Here is a 26,259-nt window from a genome sequence, read left to right as displayed (position 1 = left end):
TTGAATATGAAAACATGCTTGACTGTGGAGAACATGCAAAATACCTTTTCTATTTCCATTGTTGACACTTTCTATTGACTTTGGCTATAATATTCAATAAACTCATGATTTGAGCAGATTTTCACTGAAGATTGAAGTCTGAAGCTGCAGGTTTTTTTGTCAATCCTGAAGATTGAGCTGCATATGAAGAACAGAAGCATCATTATGAGAAACTCCACAACATCATCCATGATCAAAGAGGTCAAAGGTCACCTCAGAGGTCACAGCTCATCAAATATATTTCTTTAAACAGTGTTATATCAGAAATCATTGAGTCAATCTGAATGAGTGAGTGTTGAGAAGAGCTGAGGAGCTTCTAATATCAGTGTGTTGAAGTGTTGTTTCTCTCTCTCTGCTGGAGTGTGTGTTCACTCGAGTGGAATAGAGGTTTTTGTACGAGCGTTTCATTAGATTGTATCACTGTGGTGGACATTCGGTGGAGGAACCAAACTGGTGATTAAATGTAAGTCTTTTTAATTCCTTATTTAAAAATACAGTTTAGATTTCAGAAAGTGTTTTACAGTCGAAACAAGAACAACATTTATTAATGATAATGATTATTAGATATTGTGCTGAAACTTTACTTGAAGCCTTTATGTATAATGCATTATAAAGATATTCATAATGGAGATTATAATGCCTTATATCTTTTCATAAATAATTGTAGCCAAAGTTAAAATGCATTATAATATTTGCAAATTCCTTGTTGCGTCTGAAATTGGTTGTTTGTCGTGAGTTTTAATGTATTATAATTTCTAAAGGTGTAACAATGAATAGATAATATTATAATGTGTTATAACTGTGGTTACAATTATTCATGAGCTCATACATGCATTATAATGTGTATAACAATTCATAATTAATGCATTAAATACTTTTATAATGCATTGTGTATAAAGGCTTTAAGTGTTTCTGATATTGTGTAATAATTATTTAATCTGAATCAATGATATTGTCATGTTTATACATTCAGAAGAACGGCATTATTCCTTTCAACAACAAAATCTAAACATATTTCCATAAAGCGTCTCACTATGAGTTTATTGAGTTTATTACAGGTTTGTTTTCCTTCATTTATTTCTACACTGAGTTCATATATAGTTCATCTTTTATTGTAGATATCATACATGGAGAAAAGAGATTTGACATCAGAATGTAAATGTTGTACTTTCTGTCGTTCAGTCAATGATACTGAATCTCTTTTGCTCATGTTGTGATTATAATTCAGTGCTTTATAATACAAACACAATTTATGTGTGACTTTTAATTCTGTTTGAAATTGAGTTGAATATCTCAGTAAAATGTAAGAACTTTATGTTCTGAGTTAAAAACTGCTGTAATGAAATCAGTCGGTGTATTACAATGTTCAGTTTGATTGATGAGGTTTGATGTAAATGTATATAGTGATTGTGTCGTTTGTATATTGTATATATATATATATATATCAGCTGTAGTGATGTTGAAGGACATGAAGGATCAGATTGTGAGTGTGATTTGTCCTGCTGTTGAAATGCTGTGAATGAAAGTGCAGTGTGTGTTCTTTGTGTTTGTGAATGTGTTGTGTTTGTCTCCTGCAGCTGGTCCCACAGTGAAGCCCTCAGTGTCTCTGCTGCCGCCCTCTTCTCTGCAGATCTCTGGAGACTCAGCCGCACTGCTCTGCCTGCTCAGCTCTTACTCTCCACAGGGGGCGCTGGTGAGCTGGACACTGGACGGGTCAGAGGTCACCGAGGGGGTTCTGACCAGCGCAGAGAGCCAGCAGGACGATGGCCGCTACAGCCGCAGTAGCGTCCTGACCCTCAGCAAAGCACGCTGGGAAGAGGGAGAGGTGTACGTCTGCAGAGTAACACATGATGGAGCTCCTCCTCATGAGGTCTCGTTCCACAAGAGCTCTGAGTGCTGATGTTTCTCTCCTGAAGATGAGCCGTATCTGAGTGTCCTGTGTCAGGCAGGATTCACATGAGTCTAGTGCTGCAGCTGTAGTGATTTACAACTCAATACTGAAAGAGAGCTCGCGTGTGTCAAAGCACTGTGTGATCTTTCAATCTGCTGTGTTTGCTGCAACATTCAATAAAGCTTCTCAACAAGTTCACTTTGTGTCTGACAACATCATTCAACTAACAGATGAAGATGCAGGTGCTTTTCAGAAGGTTGATGTAGCAGTAAATGTCAAATAAAGCTCTTGGGGTTTGAACATGGTCTCTGGAGACAGAGCTGCTCTATTCTGAGAGGATCACAATCACTCCACCCTGACAATGCAAATGGGATTTTCAGTCTCACTCTTTGATTGGTTACAGGATCTGGACTGGAACAGACCACTTTCACTTCTGCTACACATTTACATTTACAGAAGGGGCTGAACTATAATATATAAAAATATCATACAAATCATTAAAAACATGATCTCAAATCTAGAATCAGCCGTTGTGACAGTAATTGTGTAAGAATGTAAATCTTTCTGTGGTCAAATGGAAAGCATCTCGTCCAGACAGCAGAAGTGACTGAATGCAGTCTGTTCAGTTTGATTGACAGGGATCATATATTACACCTAAAACATGATGATCATATTAAAACACTGACTCATTCTCTTCATAAACACAGATTGATGTTGATTGTAATGATATAGTGTTATTAGTGTGTGTGCTGTGATCAGTGTTGTGTGTGATTGTGTTGTTCCTGATATCATGGTGACATTGATACAATGTTGAGTTTTGATCCAAACCATCATTTTGGTTGAGGTTGATATTTCCGTGTTTAAAGTGTACAGATGATGGACTAATATCAGCGTTTATTGAAGAACCAGGGGTCCGTTGTTCGTTCGTGGCTAACTCAGTTCGCTGGATTTGATTGTTGGCGATCTCCGATTGTTTGGTTCTTTGACGCTCATCCTGGACTTGCTGTCATAGCAACGGCTTATTTCATGTAAACAGGATTAGATGCATCTTGAGCTGATCCTTAAAATCTGTCCCAGCCACTGCTTTAATATCAACAGTTCAATAATAATTGTATTAATAATAATGATAATATAAAAGTTTATTTGAAAATAATATTATAATGTTGTGTAAAAGTTGCGTATAATCCTATAGACACAGTCACTTGATTGAGAGATTTATTTGTGAATTGTGATGGAATAATTTCTTTATAGTTGTATTGGAGGTTTACACACATTGTGCAGTTAGTCTGCGTCGTGCATTAATGTGAGTGATGACGGATATTATGGGATGGCTGATGCAGCTCAAGAGATGCTGATCATTTGATCTTAACTGTTAAGAAACTTTAATTAATACTGCCACGTAACAAATCTGCTTCAAATTGAATTAAAAATGAAATTACAACATTGAAATTAAATATAAAGGACGTACAAACACTACAAAATCGTGAATATAAATAATTGGGAAGGGTGTTCATCAAAACATTTAATTAATGGAACTTTTATGTTGGTTTGTTCGTTTGTCTGTTTCCTTATAAAGGTCCAGAAATCGTGTTTTTTCTTTTTTTAATTTGTCAAGTTTTTTTCCAGGTGGCTTTTTTAATAATATGATGTCATTGCGTTGTCTTGACGCCAGCCAATCGCTGCTGATCGTGGTTTCGAGGATCAATCATCTGCTGTAGAAGAAATTCATTTTCACTAGGCCTTAGTAGGCCTCACTAGGCCTTAGCTGCAGTATAAGCGGGCCTCGGCTGTGTACCAAATTTCAAGGTCTGTCGCTCGTCAAAAACATCAAGGCGTGAGAAACAAGAGATATTAAATTGGTTGTATGGGAAAAACTGGCGGGAAGCGCTGGGAAACTGTCATATTACTGGTATATATTGCTGGGAAACGGTTATATAAGTGTTTTTTTAAAAAATAAGAAAGCTGGGGATTTTCCACAAATAAATATGGTACGTGACAAAGTTTGCGTATAATTGTGGCGAAACTGAAAGGTGGAGCCAAAAAGAAAAGGGCGCTAATTGGATAAAAGGTGATAAGAAAAGAATATAAGAAATTAAGCTTTACCATGAAAGAGTCAGATGAACAGCTGCATCTCACTTTGTTGTCCCAACAATAAAGTTAATTTCTTCTGAGACCTGGAACTTCGACTCTGAGAGAATTTCTTTAAAGAATTGAAGGCACTCAAGAACTTAGAATCTGCCACGACATAATTTGGCGATCCAATTGCCAGGAGCAGGAAAGGGCTGGGTTGAAGCCCGTGGCGGGCTGGCACGAGGCCTCACAAAACAAAAGGCGCGCCAAACAAATACAAGGTAAGCAATTTTGCTTATATTTTGTTTTGTGTGGTCCCTTGTGAGCCGCTGCCTTGGGTAAATACCTGTTGCCTTACTAAACGAACCTATAATTAATTATTACTGAATAAATGTTTGAAACACATGAATAATGTGAGAAAAGACAGAAGTAATTTCCAGGTCTTAGAGAAAGCGCATGCGTAGACTAACACATGCAAGAAGTGCTGTGTGAAGTAAAAGTAGACGCAAGAAGTGCGTCTGAATGCAAGAAGTGCATTCAACACATGCAAGAAGTGCTGTGTGAAAACAAACGCAAGAAGTGCGTTTGAATGAATGCAAGAGGTGCATTCAGCACAAGCAAGAAGTGCTTTGTGCTCATCTGCAGAAGAAGCAGATGTGTGTGTGTATGTATGTGTGTGTGTCTGTAAGGGTGCACTTGTCTGGGAAGTGATCCAAGTTTGATTGAGCCAGACGAGAAGCGCCTGAGCTGTCAGGATAGGGAGAGTGTTGTAAAAGTGAAGTGAATTCAAAGAAGAAGATAGATAAAGAAGTGTAAATTGTATGTATATAATCTGTAGAATAAGAGGAAAATTACAGAAGTGTCTAATTGTATTTAAAATTGCTTTGTACATAAGCTAAGGGTTTTGTGGGAATACATGATTGGACAAGTTTGTGTGCCGTGGAAAAGAGTTGTTCCAATCACATCAGAGGAGCAGAGGTTAGGACTGGAGGGGACTGTGTGGAATAAGATATATTTGTTTGCTCCAGTGGGAGCGCGCTGCTGTATAAGGCTGTTGGGAAGGCATAAAGAACAGAAAATCAAACAATTGTTGTTGTCAGACCCAGCTATATTGTCTGTGTTTGCAACTGCTGGTATAAATTCACATTTAACTGAAGGACAGACAATTGTAGTAGCTTTTAGTGTTCCGTCTTGGAGACCCAGACTGAATAGAAAAACAGGAGAAATTAGCCTAACTCCCACAAAACTGTTGCATGGGCATTGGCAGTATGCCTCTGCATGGTACCCTTTGAATTAAAAAAGGGGGCTAAGTGAGTACAAATGAAAGATAAGAACGAAAAGCAAAAAGAAATAATATTTGTAAAAAGAATCGAAAAAACTAAAAATATCCCTAGAAATTGGCTTTGCTGTCTGTTTGGACATTCTCCAACTTGCAAACGCTGTGATCCAGATAGAGAGACACAGCCACTGTTGAGAAGAAAATAGGAGAATGAAATATCTTTTTGCCCTCCCAAAAGCCATTAAAATATTATAAATTAGAAAAAGTGTGTCTGAAAACCCGGGTGTGTGAATGTGAGGTGTGAATGAGCATGTGATTGTTTGAATACGGAAGATAAGTGTACCAGAGGAAGTATAGTGTGTGCTGAGGTACAGTGAAATTCTGTCTTTTTCCAGTATGTGTGATGAGGTGGGCAGTAACAATAGGGAAAGATATAGAAGGAGAGAAATAGAGCAGAGACAATACCAAAATTACCAGAAAGCACTAATTGAGTCAAAAGGAATTAAAAGGCATTTTTGGTTAGAGCATGAGTATGTGAATGCTGAAGGACAGAGAGGAGTCTTAACAAGTGAAAAGAAGGATGAGCTTTTGCAAAGTCTCACAAAGATTACAAACATAAAACAAATTGAAAGTGAATGGCCTCAAATAGACTGGCATGAGGAGATTAAGAAACAAATAAATTTGAAAAATTTGGGAGCATTCCTAAACCAGTTCTGCTCCACGAGAGTGCTTCTCTTAGAGATATTGCTGACAGAGACAGAGTTGAAGTTGCCTCCAGTGTTTGTCCCATATTTGAAACTGAAAGCAAGGCAGCGCTGGCCTAAAGGTCTGGGAGGAGCAACTGTGCTAAAAAACATCTACATCAGAGTGAGCCCATGGGCGAGACCAGTAGAGTGGGAGAGTGACATCCTCTGTGAACACAGAAGAGAAGGAGGGGTTAGACCCCTCCCCACTACAAATTGGACACTTGACAGATTGGCAGTGTTGGTAATTTTTAGAGGCAACCCAGAACACATACACCACCTACTGGTTGAAACGCATAACACTGAGGGAGAAGCAGAAGCTCAGCCTAAGTCATAAGAGAATGGATACCAAGAGGGAAAAGAAAAAGAGTAGGAGAGGATGCAGAGGGAGAAAGATTTTAAAACAACATGAAAGGGAAGCCCTGATTGAAGTGTTTGAGCCATTGGATTTTATAAAATGCATGAGAAATGAATTGCAAATTTCAATAACAATAGTTGGAGGATTTGATACTAAACTAACCCCATGCCTTACCTATTCATATTGGGCAGGAGGAGTTACATTGAGGGGTCGGAAGGTTGATGAGAACGAGCTCTGGGACTTTGAACTGATCTGCTTGGGGGAAGATATTCTTTGGAAGCGCAACAACGACAATTGGCTAGAGCTGGAAGGTGTGTCATCGAAGCCATTGACTGAGGTACAGATAAAAGCAGTTTTGAAATACATACGAAACCCCAAGGCTAAAAGGCTACTATTTTGAGATCAGAACAGCAGAGCTGATAAGATTGAATGATTAATTGGTTAATTGATTAATCAATTTCAACATCAAAACAGAATCAAGCTCCTTGAGAAAGAGTAACAAAGTAACCTTAAGACAATGGCTTCGACGTCACAAAAAGAAGAAACCCCTGTAGAACAAATAATAACACAATACCCAATATGCAGAGATACGATCAGAAACTTATCCAGAAAGTGGGAAAAAAGGACCAAAAAGTTAAACACAAAATGGCCGGCAGAGGGAACATTTGATCTGCCCATGTGCAGAGAAATGGAGGCTCTAATAAAAAACCACAAGGCCCATGATAAGACTAAAAAAAGGGAGGGAAAAAGAATGAAGGAACAGGAAGTTCTTAAATTATTTAGAGATTGGGGGGTGAAGCTGAATAAGGAAAAGAAAAGTGAGATGATGAAAGGAAAAAAGGAGGTAGTGAGAGAGGAGAGACCACCCCCATATGCACCACTATATCCAGCCACTACTAAGCAACTGCCATTGATAGATGCTCAGCTGCATGTGACAGGACAAATGACAGTTGAAGAAGAGTCAGAAGAAGGGGGAATAGCAGGAAATCAGACCAGACTATACTATAGGGAAGACAGAGAACATAATGAGATGGAACCTCCAGGAGTGAGAGATGATTCCCTCACAAGAAGGAGTGAACTGTCCATGGCCAGTGGCCAGGAAATGAGAGGAAGCTACTTGGACCAGTTCCATGATAAAAAGGGAAGGGAAGCCCCAGTACAATTGAAAAAAGGACTTTCAGAGAAAAAGAATGGAGGAGGGGGAGGCACCACAAGCTGGACAGCAGAAGACCCATACCGTTATGCAAACCAAGCACTGAGAGAGCTTACACTAAACACTGCAGCAACAGAAGTGAATGAAATAGTGCAAGAAGCATTCAAAGATGGACGGGCGGAGGAACTAGAGCTGATGAGGGAGGAAGCTGAAGAGATAAGAAAACAAATACTGCAAGAAACCGAAGAAATGCGGAAGAGCCTGAACAAAATGAGCAAGAAAAAGTCACCTAAATCACGATCTCATTCCAGCAGCCCTTCCCGAGAATACAAGCGAGTTTCTGGAACGCTGTTGCTAGAGAATGCGGAACCTGAGATGCGCTGGAGAAGAGGCACTACACTAAGAAACAGACCATCAAGCGCTGTAACAGGAGATGCCACTCTAAGAACCAGACCACCAAGTGCTACGATGGAAGAAAGGGAAATTCACGAGGAACACCTAGAAGAAGAAGCTGTACAGTGCCCAATCCTTATTAAAGGACGACAAGGAGAGTATATTCCATGGGCAGGACAAGATCTTGAAGGCTTGATAGCCCGACTGCCAGACATACATGAGGGAGCAGGAAGATGGATCAGGCAGGTGGAAGAGGAAACAATGGGAAAGATATTGGCCATTGGAGATATCAAGGCACTGTTGGCAAGAAGCGTGGGGGGAGCCAGAACAAATGAAATCCTTATGGAAACGGGACTGCGTGCGGCCGTTGAACAAACAGGGCTTGATGCCCTTCCGTTGGACAGATGCCGTGCCAGGATGTGGAGAACCCTGAGAGACATGTACCCAGCACAAATGGACCCCAAGCTCCTGAAAGGAGAACCTTTGGGGGAGGCAGAAAATCCCACTACCTATGTCCAGCGCCAATTAAGAAGATGGAAACAAGACTTAGAAAGAGACCCGGAACAAGATCCAATAATGACTGCACTGTTCAGGAACGCCATAGTGGAAGCTATGCCACCGATGGTAAAAGGAAAGCTGGAAGATGTAGTGGGATTGAACTCCAAGACAACGAAAGAATTCTGCGATCATGTGACTCATGCTGTGGAACAATACAGGAAAAGTGAACAGAAGTTAAAGAATCAAGAGAGAGAGCTTCAGAGGAGACTGGCACAACTCCAACTTGAAGAACTGACAACAAAAAAGAAGCGAGGACAGACAACAATAAGAGACAGTGATGATTCAGCAATAATGGCAGCAGTAAATGCCCCAGGAGTGCCCACACAAGCATCAGTGGCACCACCCCAGCTTATGACACCAGTCCAAAATACAACAATGACACCAGCACCAGCAGCTGTACCGACAGCGGCACCTGTCCAGCTGATGACACCCCCATCTACACAGCTGAATACAACATCAAGCAATGTGCAACAGCCAAATACACCGATTGTCATTTATGTGCCAGAACAAAGAAACAGTGGATATAACCCACAGCAACAGCAACAACAGCGAGGAAGAGGAAGAGGAAGACAGAACAACAACTATCAACAGCGAATGAATAATCCATCAGGATTTTGCTGGGGATGTAATCAACCAGGACACATCAAGAAAAACTGTCCCACTAACCCATGGCCACAAGAAATGCAACTAATGAACCAAGCACAAAACCAGCAAATGCAAGTCCAAGGACCAGTCAACCCATGGCGTGGTCCAGAGGTGGGATACTAGAGGTGCCCAGAGAATCCTACGGGGAGGAATCAGCTGCCAATAATATCTAGCAATGCTGATCAAGAACCAATGATGCAGGTGATAATAGAGGACAAAGCAACACCAATGATGCTTGATACAGGAGCCACCTTCAGTTGTCTGAGCCCAGAATACGCCTCTCACCTCCCCAAGTCTGGAAAATATGTCAAGACAGTAGGATTCTCGGGACAAACACAATTGGTTCCAATGACGGCTCCAGTCAGCATAAAAGTAAAAGACTCTGAAGTAAGAATTCCAATCCTAATATCAGAACAGACACCAGTCAACCTGCTAGGAAGAGACGCAATATGCAAGTTAAATCTGCAAATTTGGTGCTCCCCTGAAGGAATATACATTGACAATAGAGCAGTAAAACAAATGACTGTCACACAAGAAGACAACCCCATAGGACCACAAGCAAATATATTTTGGATAGGGGATTTAAAGGAAGGGGTAGAAAACACATTACGTAAATGGGGGAGATATATAAAAGAACAGCTGAGGAACCCAGAAGAACCAAAGACTGAGTTTCATTGCACAATGATATATGATCCAACAAGAAACCCTGAATTAGAAAAAGACTGGCTAGAACACACAGACAAGCAACAGATATCCCTAACTTCACACTATTTAGTAGTAGGACCAATGGGAGCAGCACTGCAAATAGAGGAATGTGATTTCACAAGAAAATGGTTTAAAATAGGAGGATCAACCCCACATGTCACTCTATACGTAAAAGAAGGAGGACAGGCTAGAGATTTAGGGCCAATGATGAAAGAAGCTAAGGAAAAGGAGTGGGAGGCTACAGAGAATCCTTACATTCATCAAACACCAGATGTAACGTACTTAAAAATTTTATGCCATACAGTTATGGAAGGTACACCGAAAGTAGTAATGGATGAAGAAAAGAACAGTAGAGAAGCAAAAAGTACTTCAGAAAAGAAATCTATGAAATCAAAATTTGAAGAACTAATACAGGAGATGGAACAGAAAGTCCCATCAAAATTATGGGCAAAGCATGACACAGATGTAGGGTTAGTAAAGTCTGCAAGTGCAATTACAATAAGAACGAAGCCAGGAGCAGTATTACCCAGAAAACAACAATATCCATTAAAAGCAGAAGCAGTAGAGGGCATTAGGAAGACAATAGAAGGATTGATAAGAGCAGGAGTGTTGATTGAGACAGACAGTTATTGTAATACTCCCATTTTGCCAGTAGAAAAAGCAAATAAGGATAAGTGGAGATTGGTACATGATTTAAGAGCAGTTAATGAAGTAGTAGAGGATTGGCCAGCGGAAGTTCCAAATCCTCATACATTGTTGACAAATGTTCCACCTGCTGCTAACTATTTTACTGTCATTGATCTCACATCAGCTTTCTTCAGCATTCCATTGGCGGAAGAGAGCAGATACCTTTTTTCCTTCACCTATCAAGGTAAAAAATACACATACACGCGGGTCCCACAAGGGTTCAGACACTCCCCTCATGTATTTAACCAGGTGTTAAAGATGGATTTGGAAGATTTGAGGCTGGATAGCACACTGATACAGTATGTAGATGATTTGTTAATATGCTCAACGACTTTAGAGCAATGTCATCAAGATTCCATTAAGGTGCTTACCAAATTGGCAGAAGGAGGCCATAAAGCCTCAAAAGAAAAGTTACAATATTGTTTACCACAGGTTGAATACCTGGGAAGGATTATTGCACATGAGACAAAGTCAATTTCTCCTAGCCAATTAGAAGGTATAAGTAAAGCACCACAACCTCAAACAGTAGGACAAATGATGACATTCTTGGGAATGACAGGATTTAGTGCAGATTGGATAGAAGATTATGCCATTAAAACAGCTCCCCTAAGGGCCTTGATGAAACAAACAGGCCAGCAAAATCTTAGAGAAAAGTTAACATGGGATGCCGAAGCCTTGGTAGCCTTCGAAACATTAAAAAAGGAGTTGCAAACAGCTCCTGCACTGGCTACCCCAAATTATGAAAAGCCTTTTCATTTATTTGTAGCAAACAGAAAAGATGGCTTTGCATCCGCTGTCCTGATGCAAGAAACATGCAGTGGAAGAAAAAAGCAGCCAATCGCTTACTATAGCACAAAATTGGATAGTGTAGCTCAAGGCTATCCACCTTGCTATCAACAAGGAGTGGCTGCCGTATATTTTGGATATGACAAGGCATCCTCTGTGACAATGGGCTATCCAGTCATAATATACACACATCACAAAGTAGCTGAACTGCTGGAGAGAGGAAGGTTTGTACTAACCCAAGCAAGAAGTTTAACATACTCTGCCTTACTAACGTACCCGGATGTCACCATAAAGAAATGTTCAACAGTAAACCCAGCAAACTACCTCCCTTTAGAAGGTGAAGGAAAACCACATGAATGTATAACAGATTCCCTAGCATTTACACGCCTGAGACCAGATTTAGAGTCAACCCCAATTACAGATGCAGAAGTAGATTATTTTGTTGATGGTTCATGCTTTAGAGATCATCTGGGGAACCATGCTGGTTTTGCTGTAGTTAAAAGGGAGGGTGACTCATTTGTTCCAGTTGTGGTGCAGCATTGTGACCAACCGTGCTCGGCACAATTGGCAGAACTGAGAGCCCTAACTGAAGCATGCTTACTAGCAAAAAATCAGACAGCTAACATTTACACTGACTCTGCATACGCACATGGAGTATGCCATTTATTTGGAGCAGTATGGAAACAGAGAGGATTTAAAAAGAGTGATGGAACTCCAATTCAACATGGAGACCAGATTATTAAATTGATTTCAGCAATGATGTACCCAACAAAATTGGCTATAGTTAAATGCCAAGCCCACAAGAAAGGCAATGATTTTGTCATCAAAGGAAATAATGCTGCTGATCTGCATGCTAAGCAGGCTTCAGGATGCCAACTTGCTGTAATGGCACCCTCAGTTTTGATTCAACCTATTCCTACTATGGACAGTATAAAAGACATGCAGAATAGAGCAACACCATATGAAATAGCTTTATGGCAGCAAAGGGGGGCAACAAGAGATGTCAATGGGATTTATCGCTCCCATGAGGGATATATGATAGCCCCAAATCAATTATTGACAATCCTAATAACAGATGCGCATGGATTTGACCATTGCGCAAGGGGGGAGATTATCAGAAAAATTAAACGACAAGGATTTTGGTCACCATACCTACAACAACGAATTGATGAATTTTTAAGTGAATGCGAAATTTGTGCCCAAAACAATGTAAGAAAAGGCACCACAACACCAATTGGCTCAATTCCTGTTCCAGAAGGACCATTTAAACACTTGGTACTAGATTATGTTGACATGATAAAGTCAGTAAGAGGAAAACGATATATGCTGGTGATTATTGATCGATTTAGTAGATGGGTAGAGGCGGAGCCCTCAGCCGATCAGGGAGCTCAAACAGTCATCAAGTTTCTGACCAGAGAAGTGATCCCGAGATTTGGCATACCATCCCAAATCAGTTCAGACAATGGCTCAGCATTCATCCAAAGGGCAGTCAAGACAGTTTTACAACAATTAAGAATAAAACAAAGGCTAGGCTGCGTTTATAGGCCAACGAGTCAGGGTATCGTTGAAAGGGTTAACGGAACTCTGAAGGCCAAAATTAACAAAATTTGCGCCGACACCAAGCTGAATTGGGTCGAGGCTCTACCCCTTGCTCTAATGAGTTACCGTATGCAAACAAGTAGAATAACTAATCTAACCCCACATGAGATGCTAACAGGTAGACCCATGCCAGCTCCTCATTTAAGAGGACCATACGAAGGACCGCCCCTGGAACAGCTCCAAAATGAGCTAAGAACATACATAAGACAGCTAACTAACATACATGAGGCCATTTACACACAGGAGCAGAGCAGGGGAACTAGGGAAGAAGAAGAGGCACCTTGCCCTGTAACTCCAGGAGATCAGGTGTACTTGAGAGTCTTTAGAAGAAGGTGGAATGAGCCAAGACGGGAAGGACCATACACTGTAGTAAGAGCGACCCCAACAGCAGTACAGGTAGAAGGTAGCACCACATGGTACCATCTGAATCACTGCACCAGAGTACCGAGACTAAGACAAAGAAGAAGGGAAGAACAGGTGGATGGTGCAGAGGGGGACGGGGAAGAGATAGAACAAGATGTCCAGGAAGAACATGGAGTGGATACAGTGTCTGCAGGAGAAAATAATGATGCTGATGAACCTCATTCTAGGGTTGCTGAAAGAACTGAAGCAAGAGATGAAGTGCAGACACAGGATGGGACACCCCTCCCAGTGGACACGGAACAGGAAGGTGAGAGAGACACTAGCACTGTTCATGCTGTTGATACATTTGCTACAGTGCCTTCCTCAGACCCAGGGCTCCCAAGAGATCATTCCCCAGAGCCGAGACCTTCAACAAGCAGGTCACCACAACATGAAGAATTCTCCACGCTCGACTTACAGGACATTGAGTTCCCAGACATTGACCTCCCAGAGACCGACTTCAGAGACATTGACATACCTGACCTTAACTGGAGTGATTCATCCTAGTGTGACTGAGCAAGAACAAGGTAATGTTGCACCCAAACACATTAAGAAGAGATCTTGGGGATGGGGTAGAGATGCGGAAGATAATTACACTGAGATAGGATATGAAGAGGACATAGACTTAAAACAAGAAAAACTGTTGGACATTGCGCATCATAACGACTGGTACAAGTGGGCGGAGTACACTACCAAACAGGTGAACCAAGAAAGTTGTATGCTTTGTGCGCCATCACCATTGCAAAAGTTAACAGTACTACCAAATCAATATGATAGTAAGCATTGTGCCAAATTTTACTCAAGGTACTGCAAAAAAGCTAGAAAGAATGTCCCATACTGCCCAGCGGAATGTCTGACTATGCTGGGGAATTCAAACTACCAGAAATTTTATTACCAGGCAGGATGGGGAGATGAGTGTCAAAAGCTAGATGTTAGAATAGACCCGCGAAAAAGGGAGACACCACAGAATTACATAATGGATCCATCGTTGGAATATGAGTGCTACAATAGAACTGAAGGGCATATAAATGTAGGAAGGTTTAGAGGCAAATGCACAATAATCTGGCATCTGGATCAAGATATGTATGGGGATCCATACGTGTATAAGTCCACCAGCATAATATATGCAACTGCAACCATAAACAAAAAGATGGAAGTGATCCAAAATCATGAAGACTGTGACAATGCAACTTTACATTTTCCACTAATTGAACCATTGGAAGATCAGAGTGAGGCAGTAGCGGATTATTTTTGGATATGTGGAGGAAGGAAACTAAGACCAACCTTACCTATAGGGTGGAGGGGGTTATGCATAAGAGTAAGATTGGCCCAAGAAGTGGGGATTGTAGAGTGGGACACAGACAAGGAAATAACGCTAGAACAACCTAGTAAGCCTCCTGTTGAAGGCCACAGAGCAAAAAGAGCATATGAACCAGATCCCAATGTAAAAATAGACGCTGTAGGACAGCCAAGAGGAATACCTCATAAGTACAAAGCGAGAAGTGAAGTAGCCTCAGGATTTGAATCTATACTCGTATGGATAACCCCGAATAAAAACGTTGAGTGGATAAATTACATTTACTATAATCAACAGAGGTTTATTAATCATACGGATCAGGCCCTAGACGCATTGGGACATCAGCTAAAGTATACGAGCAAAATGACCTGGCAGAATAGACAGGCGTTGAATTGGTTATTGGCCGAAAAAGGAGGAGTGTGCGTAATGTTTGGAGCTGATTGCTGCACTTTTATTCCGAATAATACAGCCCCAGACGGATCATTTACTAGAGCCATGAAGAAATTGAAGGAACTCAGACAAGAGGTTGCAGAAAATGCAGGCAGCCAGCGAAAAGTTGGAGAGTGGTTTGACTCATTACTTGGTTCTTGGAAGGACTGGTTAATACAGGTGGGAGTAATATTAGCAATAGGATTTGGTGCTTTTGTTTTGGTGTTTTGTTGTGTTATGCCCTTTCTCAGATCAATGATGGCCAATGCCGCTGCCAAGCAGATGGTCAACATATCAGTAAAAAGATCAGGAGTGGACATTGGCACTAGCTCTGGAATCTATCCGATAGGCCCGGGATTAGATGAGCTGGATGAGTTTCTGTAAAGACCAGAGGTGATGTAAGGGGAGGAGAGTGTTATGTTCATTTTATTTTCTTTGAAACTGTGTTCTTCAAGAATCAGGGAGTTAATCCCACTCTGTACTTTAATTTGGGTGAAGCAGAACATTTTTACTAAAGAGGGTAGAATAGGAAGAAAAGATAGGAGGGGTTCTGTTTGTTATTTTTGAGAAAATTCCTCCTTCCCATATTATATACTTATTATCATTTATTACTTTTATCTGTTATTCATATACGCATTTATTCTTAAAATTGTGTTAGAGAGGGGACGACTAAGGGTCTGAAGCAGGTCATTATCCGTGGTACGAGATGATGCAACCAGAATAAAAGGGAATGTTTAGAAAGGTTTTATAATCACTATATATACATATACACATATATGCATAGAAAAGGGGAGACTTTTTACATTTACTGCAGTTTAAAGTGTGTTGTGAAATCCCATGAGAACAAAGAAGGAGGGATCGACGAGCACCTCAGTGCTTAGCAACTGGGCTAGACTCTACTGGAGGTTTAAAAACCCGCTGTCAGCCCCAACACCAGGTAGCACTTTAGGCTGGGCCGGAGTACACCTGGCAACGGTGGAGCAACCCAGATAGCGCTCCAGACCACCGGAAGCGTCTGAGAGTTCCTCTGGCATCGAGGGATATATGTAGCTAATACATTTATGATATAATCACTGAAAATGTTAATCCACTGAATTAATGAAGCTGTGAAATTGTATATCACTGAAATGAATATAGTGCACTGATTTATCGAATGATTCGTCACAATCAAGCTCCCCATGACTGTATTAGTTAGGGAAATGGGATCTTTTACTCCCTTCTAGCTAAAACAGAGGGGAGATGTTTGGTCTCATTGTCCAGCTGGAGTATGTTCACATAAAGGAGGTCTGTTGGAATAAAGGCAGGAATGGCTGATCATTAGCCATAGACAGACTAACTGAAAGAAGGCTGAATTTATGGGGACATACTCCAGGTATGAGGGAATAGGTGTGGGACTCAGACTAAGTCCCAAAGGGGGGATGTGTAGAAGAAATTCATTTTCACTAGGCCTTAGTAGGCCTCACTAGGCCTTAGCTGCAGTATAAGCGGGCCTCGGCTGTGTACCAAATTTCAAGGTCTGTCGCTCGTCAAAAACATCAAGGCGTGAGAAACAAGAGATATTAAATTGGTTGTATGGGAAAAACTGGCGGGAAGCGCTGGGAAACTGTCATATTACTGGTATATATTGCTGGGAAACGGTTATATAAGTGTTTTTTTAAAAAATAAGAAAGCTGGGGATTTTCCACAAATAAATATGGTACGTGACAAAGTTTGCGTATAATTGTGGCGAAACTGAAAGGTGGAGCCAAAAAGAAAAGGGCGCTAATTGGATAAAAGGTGATAAGAAAAGAATATAAGAAATTAAGCTTTACCATGAAAGAGTCAGATGAACAGCTGCATCTCACTTTGTTGTCCCAACAATAAAGTTAATTTCTTCTGAGACCTGGAACTTCGACTCTGAGAGAATTTCTTTAAAGAATTGAAGGCACTCAAGAACTTAGAATCTGCCACGACACTGCCCTCTTCAGGGAACACAGGCACGAGCAGTTATCTCAGATAACTTAATCTAGATATTTTAATCCAATCTGCAAAATCGTTCAAAGAACCATATTAGCCAGAGATCAGTTATCACGATTAGATCTGGGATCTGTCAAATCATCTCAGATGTATTAAGCGAGGTATGAAGAACGGACCCCAAGTAGTGAGCGGTTCAGGTGAGTTCAGATTAATGCAGAGGATCATGGGTAATACTAGACTTGCTTGCAGATGGTGATGGAGATCAGAGGATTGGAGCGTAGGAGACGTTAGAGACAGAATGAGGAGACACACTGGAGACAAAACGAGGAGACACACTGGAGACAGAACGAGGAGACACACCGGAGACAGAACGAGGAGACACACCGGAGACAGAACGAGGAGACACACTGGAGACAGAACGAGGAGACACACTGGAGACAGAACGAGGAGACACACCGGAGACAGAACGAGGAGACACAGCGGAGGCAGAACGAGGAGACACACTGGAGACAGAACGAGGAGACACACTGGAGGCAGAACGAGGAGACACAGCGGAGGCAGAACGAGGAGACACACCGGAGACAGAACGAGGAGACACACTGGAGACAGAACGAGGAGACACCGGAGACAGAACGAGGAGACACCGGAGACAGAACGAGGAGACACACTGGAGACAGAACGAGGAGACACACCGGAGACAGAACGAGGAGACACACTGGAGACAGAACGAGGAGACACACTGGAGACAAAACGAGGAGACACACTGGAGACAGAACGAGGAGACACACTGGAGACAGAACGTGGAGACACACTAGAGACAGAACGAGGAGACACACCGGAGACAGAACGAGGACACACACTGGAGACAGAACGAGGAGACACACTGGAGACAGAACGAGGAGACACACCGGAGACAGAACGAGGACACACACTGGAGACAGAACGAGGAGACACACTGGAGACAGAACGAGGAGACACACTGGAGACAAAACGAGGAGACACACTGGAGACAGAACGAGGAGACACACTGGAGACAGAACGAGGAGACACACTGGAGACAGAACGAGGAGACACACTGGAGACAGAACGAGGAGACACACCGGAGACAGAACGAGGAGACACACCGGAGACAGAACGAGGAGACACACTGGAGACAGAACGAGGAGACACACCGGAGACAGAACGAGGAGACACACCGGAGACAGAACGAGGAGACACACCGGAGACAGAACGAGGAGACACACTGGAGACAGAACGAGGAGACACACTGGAGACAGAACGAGGAGACACACTGGAGACAGAACGAGGACACACACCGGAGACAGAACGAGGACACACACCGGAGACAGAACGAGGAGACACACCGGAGACAGAACGAGGAGACACACTGGAGACAGAACGAGGAGACACACTGGAGACAGAACGAGGAGACACACTGGACACAGAACGAGGAGACACACTGGAGACAGAACGAGGAGACACACTGGAGACAGAACGAGGAGACACACCGGAGACAGAACGAGGAGACACACCGGAGACAGAACGAGGAGACACACTGGAGACAGAACAAGGAGACACACTGGAGACAGAATGAGGAGACACACTGGAGACAGAACGAGGAGACACACTGGAGACAGAACGAGGAGACACACTGGAGACAGAACGAGGAGACACACTGGAGACAGAATGAGGAGACACACTGGAGACAGAACGAGGAGACACACTGGAGACAGAACGAGGAGACACACTGGAGACAGAACAAGGAGACACACTGGAGACAGAATGAGGAGACACACTGGAGACAGAACGAGGAGACACACTGGAGACAGAACGAGGAGACACACTGGAGACAGAACAAGGAGACACACTGGAGACAGAATGAGGAGACACACTGGAGACAGAACGAGGAGACACACCGGAGACAGAACGAGGAGACACACTGGAGACAGAACGAGGAGACACACTGGAGACAGAACGAGGAGACACACCGGAGACAGAACGAGGAGACACACTGGAGACAGAATGAGGAGACACACTGGAGACAGAACGAGGAGACACACTGGAGACAGAACGAGGAGACACACCGGAGACAGAACGAGGAGACACACCGGAGACAGAACGAGGAGACACACTGGAGACAGAATGAGGAGACACACTGGAGACAGAACGAGGAGACACACTGGAGACAGAATGAGGAGACACACTGGAGACAGAACGAGGAGACACACTGGAGACAGAACGAGGAGACACACTGGAGACAGAACGAGGAGACACACCGGAGACAGAACGAGGAGACACACTGGAGACAGAATGAGGAGACACACTGGAGACAGAACGAGGAGACACACTGGAGACAGAACAAGGAGACACACTGGAGACAGAACGAGGAGACACACTGGAGACAGAACAAGGAGACACACTGGAGACAGAATGAGGAGACACACTGGAGACAGAACGAGGAGACACACTGGAGACAGAACGAGGAGACACACTGGAGACAGAACAAGGAGACACACTGGAGACAGAACGAGGAGACACACTGGAGACAGAACGTGGAGACACACTGGAGACAGAACGAGGAGACACACTGGAGACAGAATGAGGAGACACACTGGAGACAGAACGAGGAGACACACTGGAGACAGAATGAGGAGACACACTGGAGACAGAACGAGGAGACACACTGGAGACAGAACAAGGAGACACACTGGAGACAGAACGAGGAGACACACTGGAGACAGAACGAGGAGACACACTGGAGACAGAACGAGGAGACACACTGGAGACAGAACGAGGAGACACACTGGAGACAGAACGAGACACACCGGAGACAGAACGAGGAGACACACTGGAGACAGAACGAGGAGACACACTGGAGACAGAACGAGGAGACACACTGGAGACAGAACGAGGAGACACACTGGAGACAGAACGAGGAGACACACTGGAGACAGAACAAGGAGACACACTGGAGACAGAACGAGGAGACACACTGGAGACAGAACGAGGAGACACACTGGAGACAGAACAAGGAGACACACTGGAGACAGAATGAGGAGACACACTGGAGACAGAATGAGGAGACACACCGGAGACAGAATGAGGAGACACACCGGAGACAGAACGAGGAGACACACTGGAGACAGAACAAGGAGACACACTGGAGAGTTGGAGTATCGTGGAAGAGTCCTTGAGGTTAGCATAAGCTTGAGGTGTGAACGAGACCGGACAGTGACTGAGAGTGAGTGTGAGCTTCAGTGCTGGCAGTGATTGCGGTGATGATGAGCTGAAGGTGTGTGTGATCAGTGCTCTGGAGATGGACTCGCTGTAACACCAGGTGGCGCTGCAGAACTTTCTCAAAAGTAGGACGACCTCTAGGGGTTAATGTTAATACATTTATTATTATCTTCTTACAGGTCCATCTAATCTGTTCATTTTATGTCATCATTTAAGTATTTCATTTAATATTGTCTATTAAGTACACTTATATGTATTTTTTATACAATATACTGTTTGGACCTCATCACACACCCGACACAAGTGTGTTTTTCTAGTTTCAGCCCGACGCAGTTAACCAATCAGCTGCTCTGTAGATGATGATGCGATCGCTTCTAAACGAGTCAAAGACCGGCGCCATCTAGAGGTTCATGACAGAACTAGCTCAATATTTTCTTTCTATTGTTCGTTTTCTTATAATATTATTATTGTGTTATATTTTTATTTTTGTATTGTGTTGTGTGTGATGGTCCATCAGCAGCTGCAGTATCTCTCAGCTGTATCAGTGCAGTCACTGTGACGTCTGACTGACACAGGTTTTTGTACGACTCTTTATCACTGTGTGAACACTGGACCACTGTGATAACTCTGACAGTAATAATCTCCTGTATCTTCAGTCTGGACTCCACTGATGGTCAAAGTGAAATCACTGCCAGATCCACTGCCACTGAATCTAGATGGAGTTCCTGACTGCCGTTCATTTGCTCCATAAATAAGGAGTTTAGGAGCTTCTCCGGATTTTTGTAGATACCAGCTGAGACATGCAGTTCCTCCACAACAGCAGCCAACACTGCTACTAATTTTACAGTTTATTCTGACGTCTTGTCCTGGTTGAGCTGTTATTGATGGACTCTGAGTTACTGTGATCTGTCCTCTACACTCTGAAAGAAAACAAATGATAAGTATTTGACATTTTTAAAGAATTAATAATTGTTAAAAAAAAAATTAATCCAAACCTTGAGCGAACAGAGTGAGCGTCCAGATGAAGATGATGATGGTGTTCATTGTTGTTCTTGTGTCTTGTGTGATGATGAAGATTGTGTTCTGTTCTGCTCTCAGTCATGAAGTGTTAAACTCACAGCACTATAAACACTCTCAGACTGAAGCATGTGCTGACAATGCAAAGAAGTGGGCAGGATTTACAACAGCTTGTGCTCAGAACACACTCACACACTCTCGACATAGATTTTACTTTCAGTATAAAAATCATAATAAAGAGGAAGTGATTTTTTTTAAGGTGGTTTTATTGTTAGCTTGACAAGGAATGAAAAATTCTGTCCAAAATAGTATTAAAAAAAATATATGACCAAAGAACATGAGAGTGCCCATAGTCTAAGAATCCCCCATATATTAGGAAGAGGTGTTTCAAAATAGTCTTTTTAAGAGTTAATAAAGCAGAATCTGGAGTGAGCGCCACATCCTGTCCTGTCTCGTGTAGCACATGTGGTGTTTTGTTCTTTTGGGCCATGTGCTCGTGTCTCTGTCTGATTCCTCCCTCTTGTTATTTGATTAGTGTTTGATTTCTTCCACCTGCCCAGCAAACACAGCAACGTTGTAAAAACGTTTTTTTTCATGTTGTGAAAAGGTCGCGATAACGTTTTTATCCGACGTATTTAATACGACAGATGTCGGGTTTTTTTTCACGTTAAAAATACGTTTTTTCACAACGTTGCAGAAACGTTCTTATAACGTCTTTATCACGTTGCCACGTCTCCTTGTAACGTTGCAGAAACGTCTTTATCACGTTACCGCGTCTACTTACAACGTTGCAGAAACATATTTATAACGTTTTTTATCACCTTACCATATCCTCTCCTTCCAACATGGCAAAAATGTGTTTATAACGTTTTTGTCACCTACCACGTCCATCTCCTTCCAATGTTGTAGAAACGCACCACATTCAAACTGGTTCTTCACTTCACACATGCTGTAATCAAAATGTTTTTTTGTTTTTACTGTTATCTTTAATATAAAAACAATATTATAACTACAGTAAGAAAAATATATTGTGGTCTTTTTAGATCTCTGTATAATTTGTCAAGGCTAATCACACGTTATAATAATTCTGTCAATCTTTATATTCAGCTTATTAATAACGCTTTTTACATTTCACCTTACCTGTAGGCCTTACCTCTGTTTGTTTCCCATTTTATTAAACTACATAAACATATGTAGTACTAATAATTTATACTACACACAACATTTGTCAGTCATTGTATTTATTCACACAATATAAAAAGCAATATGATAGAGGTAAGTTCACAAAAAAAGAAAAATCTGTCATTTACTCACCCTTGCATTATTCCAATCTAAATCTGTCTGACTTTCCTTTGTTAAACACAAAGGGAGGTGTTAATGTTAACCTTAAGTCAGGAGATATTAAGCATAATGTTCCTTATACACTACTCACTTTTTTGAACAAAAGAAAGTGAATGGTGAATAAGAAACATTAACTCGAATGTCTAACAAAGTCATACAAGTTTGGAACAACAACAGAAAAGTTACATGATAACAGCTTTTTCATTTTTAGTAGAGATAATGTAAATTGAAACCCTTGAGATAATTCTAGAAGACTACAATTAAAGCTCTCATTAATAATAAGAAAAAAATTCTAAACAGATAAATAAAAATACCGGTATGCCAATAAAACAAAAATGGTACAAATAAAGTACAGCACATGCAAATCATGCAATGACTGGGAATTTAAATAAAAACATGAACAAAAAAATGTAGAGAAAAATCCATAAAAATTCAGTGCACAGATGTTATAACAAAAGAGATTAATCTATAAAATGTAAATTCTCATTTTAACTAATTACAGATTATGTTATTGCATATGTTATTTTACTGCAATCTATTTTTTTTCTAATCTAAATCTAATCTAATCTAAAACCAATACTTATATTTTAAGGATTTTTTTTCAACACAAATTACAGATAAGGCATCCAAAATACAATTTACAACTTATTAATATATATTATTATTATGTAAAATTTATATTAGCTATAGAGACAGAGCGACATACGTCATAATATGAAAGCCACGCCCACCGGGGGGGGGGGGGGGGGGGGACCAACCGTATCCATTGACTTTCTATTGCGGGAAGCGACCTCCTTGTCATTTCAGACCTATTACAAAAAACAAAAAATGTCTAAAAGCTGATATGTGACAAGGTGTACAGAAAACAAGCTAAAAACCCCAGGAACAAAACCCAGAAGTTTTTATAAGCTGTTGACCCCAAAAAAACAACGAGTGTTTAAAGACTAAAGTGGATACAGGCACTTGAGACAGAGCGCGTCATGCTATATTACACTGAGAGAATGGAGTGTCAGGATCCCAAAATTGAACCATTCTTCTTGCTGAAGCTTCACGTCTTATTGCCTGTATCCACTTTTGTCCTTAAACGTTTGTTTTTTGGGGTCGACAGCTTATAAAAAGTTAGTTATGTGTTTTTTACCTTGTGTGCTGCACACCTTGTCACATATGAGCTTTTAGACATTGCCGTTTTTGTTATAAGTAAAAAAAGACGAGGTGACCGCTTCACGCAACACAAAATCAATGGAGAGCGTTGGAATGTTTCCTCCCCGGTGTGGGCGTGGCCTAAATACACTCTGTCTCTATTATTGTTCAATAAATAATATTTTATAATATTGGCATACCTGATTTTGAGAAACAGTCAAGTGTTTTAGTCTGTTTCACATTGGTACACTAAATAGATGTATTATAGCAAATAAAGTTTAGTCGTGTTCCTGAGTAATATCTGCATGCACCTAATTCTGCAGAGAACATATAATACACCATTAGACAGCAATCCATATGAGACAGAAGTCTGGTCTGGAAGGTGGATCTGGAACCGACTTCTGTCCTGGTTTTCACAACATCTCTTGTTTATCCGTCTTCACAAACTGCCCTGAAATACAATTCAAACATCAACAAGGATTGTTATAAATATAATGTGAGGTTCGTACATTCACAATGCTCATCTGGCCTTGGTGGTGAAGTGTGCAGAAAATTCTGCCGGACTGAAATTTAGTCTTTTAGTCTTACCCTTCTTATACTAATGGTAACAAATTTATAACACAACAATAATTCACTCTCAAAACTACCTCTCTTTAATACTGCAAATACCACGTAGAGCCAAACATGGATGAAATCACAGAATCCAGTCACAAATGGAGCTTACTCTATTAAGCAGAACGTTACAGAATTTGGAAATATTCTTTATGTATAAATCAAAATAAGGGCTCCACAATGAATCAGATATTGATACAGACTAGTGTCTGAATATTAAAGCTCAAAAAGACTGGAACTGAAATCTGAAGTCTTTGTTCTGCCATGTCTATAGTATTTAAATAACTACTACTACTTAAACCGAAGCACGTCAGACACTCGTGATGATTTCAGTATCTACTGTCTCCCTATACGCACACATGAACTGCATCTGCAAAGTTGATCTCAGAGTTAATTAATGAACATTTAACCATTTAATTTGCTAGAATGATCAACATATACACACAGGAATGTTTGTATGGTTGTATGTATGTATGTATGTTTTACTTACAAGTCAGATGGTTCATAGTGCTGAACAGCCATCACAATCTAGGAACATAAACAATTTGTCACAGAGCCAACAATAAGTGGTAAACTATACAATGTCACTCAGGTAGGTTTATTAGAAATAAATAAACTAGTGAAAATGCAGCAAAAAAAAAAAAAAAAGATTAATATACAGGATATATACAATATATAATATCGTAAGATACCAGAATTTACGTTTAGGTTTTACAGATGCATGGTTATATACGTGGTCAATACTTGTTTACTATGAAAGCTCAAACATGTTTGAAATAGCGCATGTGAGTGACGTCACCGAGTCACGTAAAGTGCAAACTGTTTGGTTAAAGACTTAAATTAACGTTCCTTTCATTCAACCATTGACAAATGGCCAGCACAACATTAACAAAACCTCTTATCTACACATAATATGTGATTAAAAGCCCAAACTTTCATAAATAAGAGCTCAGGGCTATAGTTAGCCTAACGTTACCTCTCAATTAGCCTAACGGTTAAGACGCTAACGGACTTTTTCCGAAGACACTAAACCATTTATTTACAGTAAATATTCAACAGAAGCGTGTTAGAAAGTGTCAAGAACAGTTGTATGTATTATATGTGTAATATTAGGGACTAAACTTACCTGAAATTAGTGAAAACAACAGTGACAGACGGAGCTTTGCTGCTTGTTGTCAGACGAGCTGCCCCGTTTCCATGGTAATTCCATCCGCTCCAGTTTGTTTAAAAGCGACTCGAATGTTCAACACGCACGCACATTAAATGTCATGCGTAATTTGTGCAGTGTTGCGTTTACATGAATACATATTTTTATACTGAAGTATAATGTCCCGATAGTTAAGTAGGCCACCGTTTAAGTGGAAACTGCAGCCTATGCCTACGTAAAACTTTAAATGGAATGAGAATGAAAGCTTGTATAATATAATATACTATAATATAATATAATATAATACTCTAATATAGCTATTCTATCAGTTAAATGAGCACCTTAAAGTATATTCACAACATTGATATCGAATGCTCAGCTCTGCATCAGCCTCATCTGTTACTCGATCAGTCACTGAATCGTTGATGTTAAAATGTTACTGTCACGTTCTGTTTATATTCTGTGTATATTTTTCACAAACAGAACGTAGCCTACCGTTGGAGGTTTGGCATATGGTTGTATTTTGGTACTACCATGACGTTTTTAAAACGTTTTATTAAAAGGTTCAGATCACGTTATTTTAAAACCTGAATAAAACGTCTACCAAAGGTTGTAGTTTCGTCTAGTTTAGTTTTCGTAGTAGACAAACGTGATATTTACGTTTTTTTGACTACTTAAAGAAAACGTCCCAGGTTGGTATTTTCACAACGTTTTTAAAACGTTTTATTTTGGTTACATTATTTTTCTATTTTAAAAAACGTTTTTAAAACGTCTT

The 26,259-nt window shown here is 41.0% G+C and overlaps 2 long non-coding RNA genes and 1 gene segment (V, D, J or C); 2 read left to right on the top strand and 1 right to left on the bottom strand.

The window, feature by feature from the left end:
* Positions 1-204: 204 nt before the first annotated feature.
* Positions 205-1,967, top strand: LOC137064367 (immunoglobulin lambda constant 7-like). The segment is given in 3 exon segments: positions 205-240; positions 451-502; positions 1,617-1,967. Coding segments are annotated over 3 exon segments (411 nt in total).
* A 4,025-nt stretch (positions 1,968-5,992) lies between these two features.
* LOC137065364 (uncharacterized) lies at positions 5,993-13,751 on the top strand. The gene is made up of 3 exons (XR_010901629.1): positions 5,993-6,717; positions 10,646-10,705; positions 13,497-13,751. It is a non-coding gene; the product is annotated as an uncharacterized lncRNA (long non-coding RNA).
* Positions 13,752-23,748: 9,997 nt separating this feature from the next.
* On the bottom strand, positions 23,749-25,588 carry LOC137065461 (uncharacterized). Its single transcript, XR_010901648.1, has 3 exons — positions 25,464-25,588; positions 24,828-24,865; positions 23,749-24,176 (listed from the first exon to the last, which is right to left on the bottom strand). It is a non-coding gene; the product is annotated as an uncharacterized lncRNA (long non-coding RNA).
* Between the last annotated feature and the right edge of the window lie 671 nt (positions 25,589-26,259).

This window comes from Pseudorasbora parva, chromosome 25, assembly GCF_024679245.1.
Source record: "Pseudorasbora parva isolate DD20220531a chromosome 25, ASM2467924v1, whole genome shotgun sequence".
NCBI lineage: Eukaryota > Metazoa > Chordata > Actinopteri > Cypriniformes > Gobionidae > Pseudorasbora > Pseudorasbora parva.
Note: the sequence above shows the minus strand (reverse complement) of the source record. Positions and strands in the feature narration are given on the sequence as shown.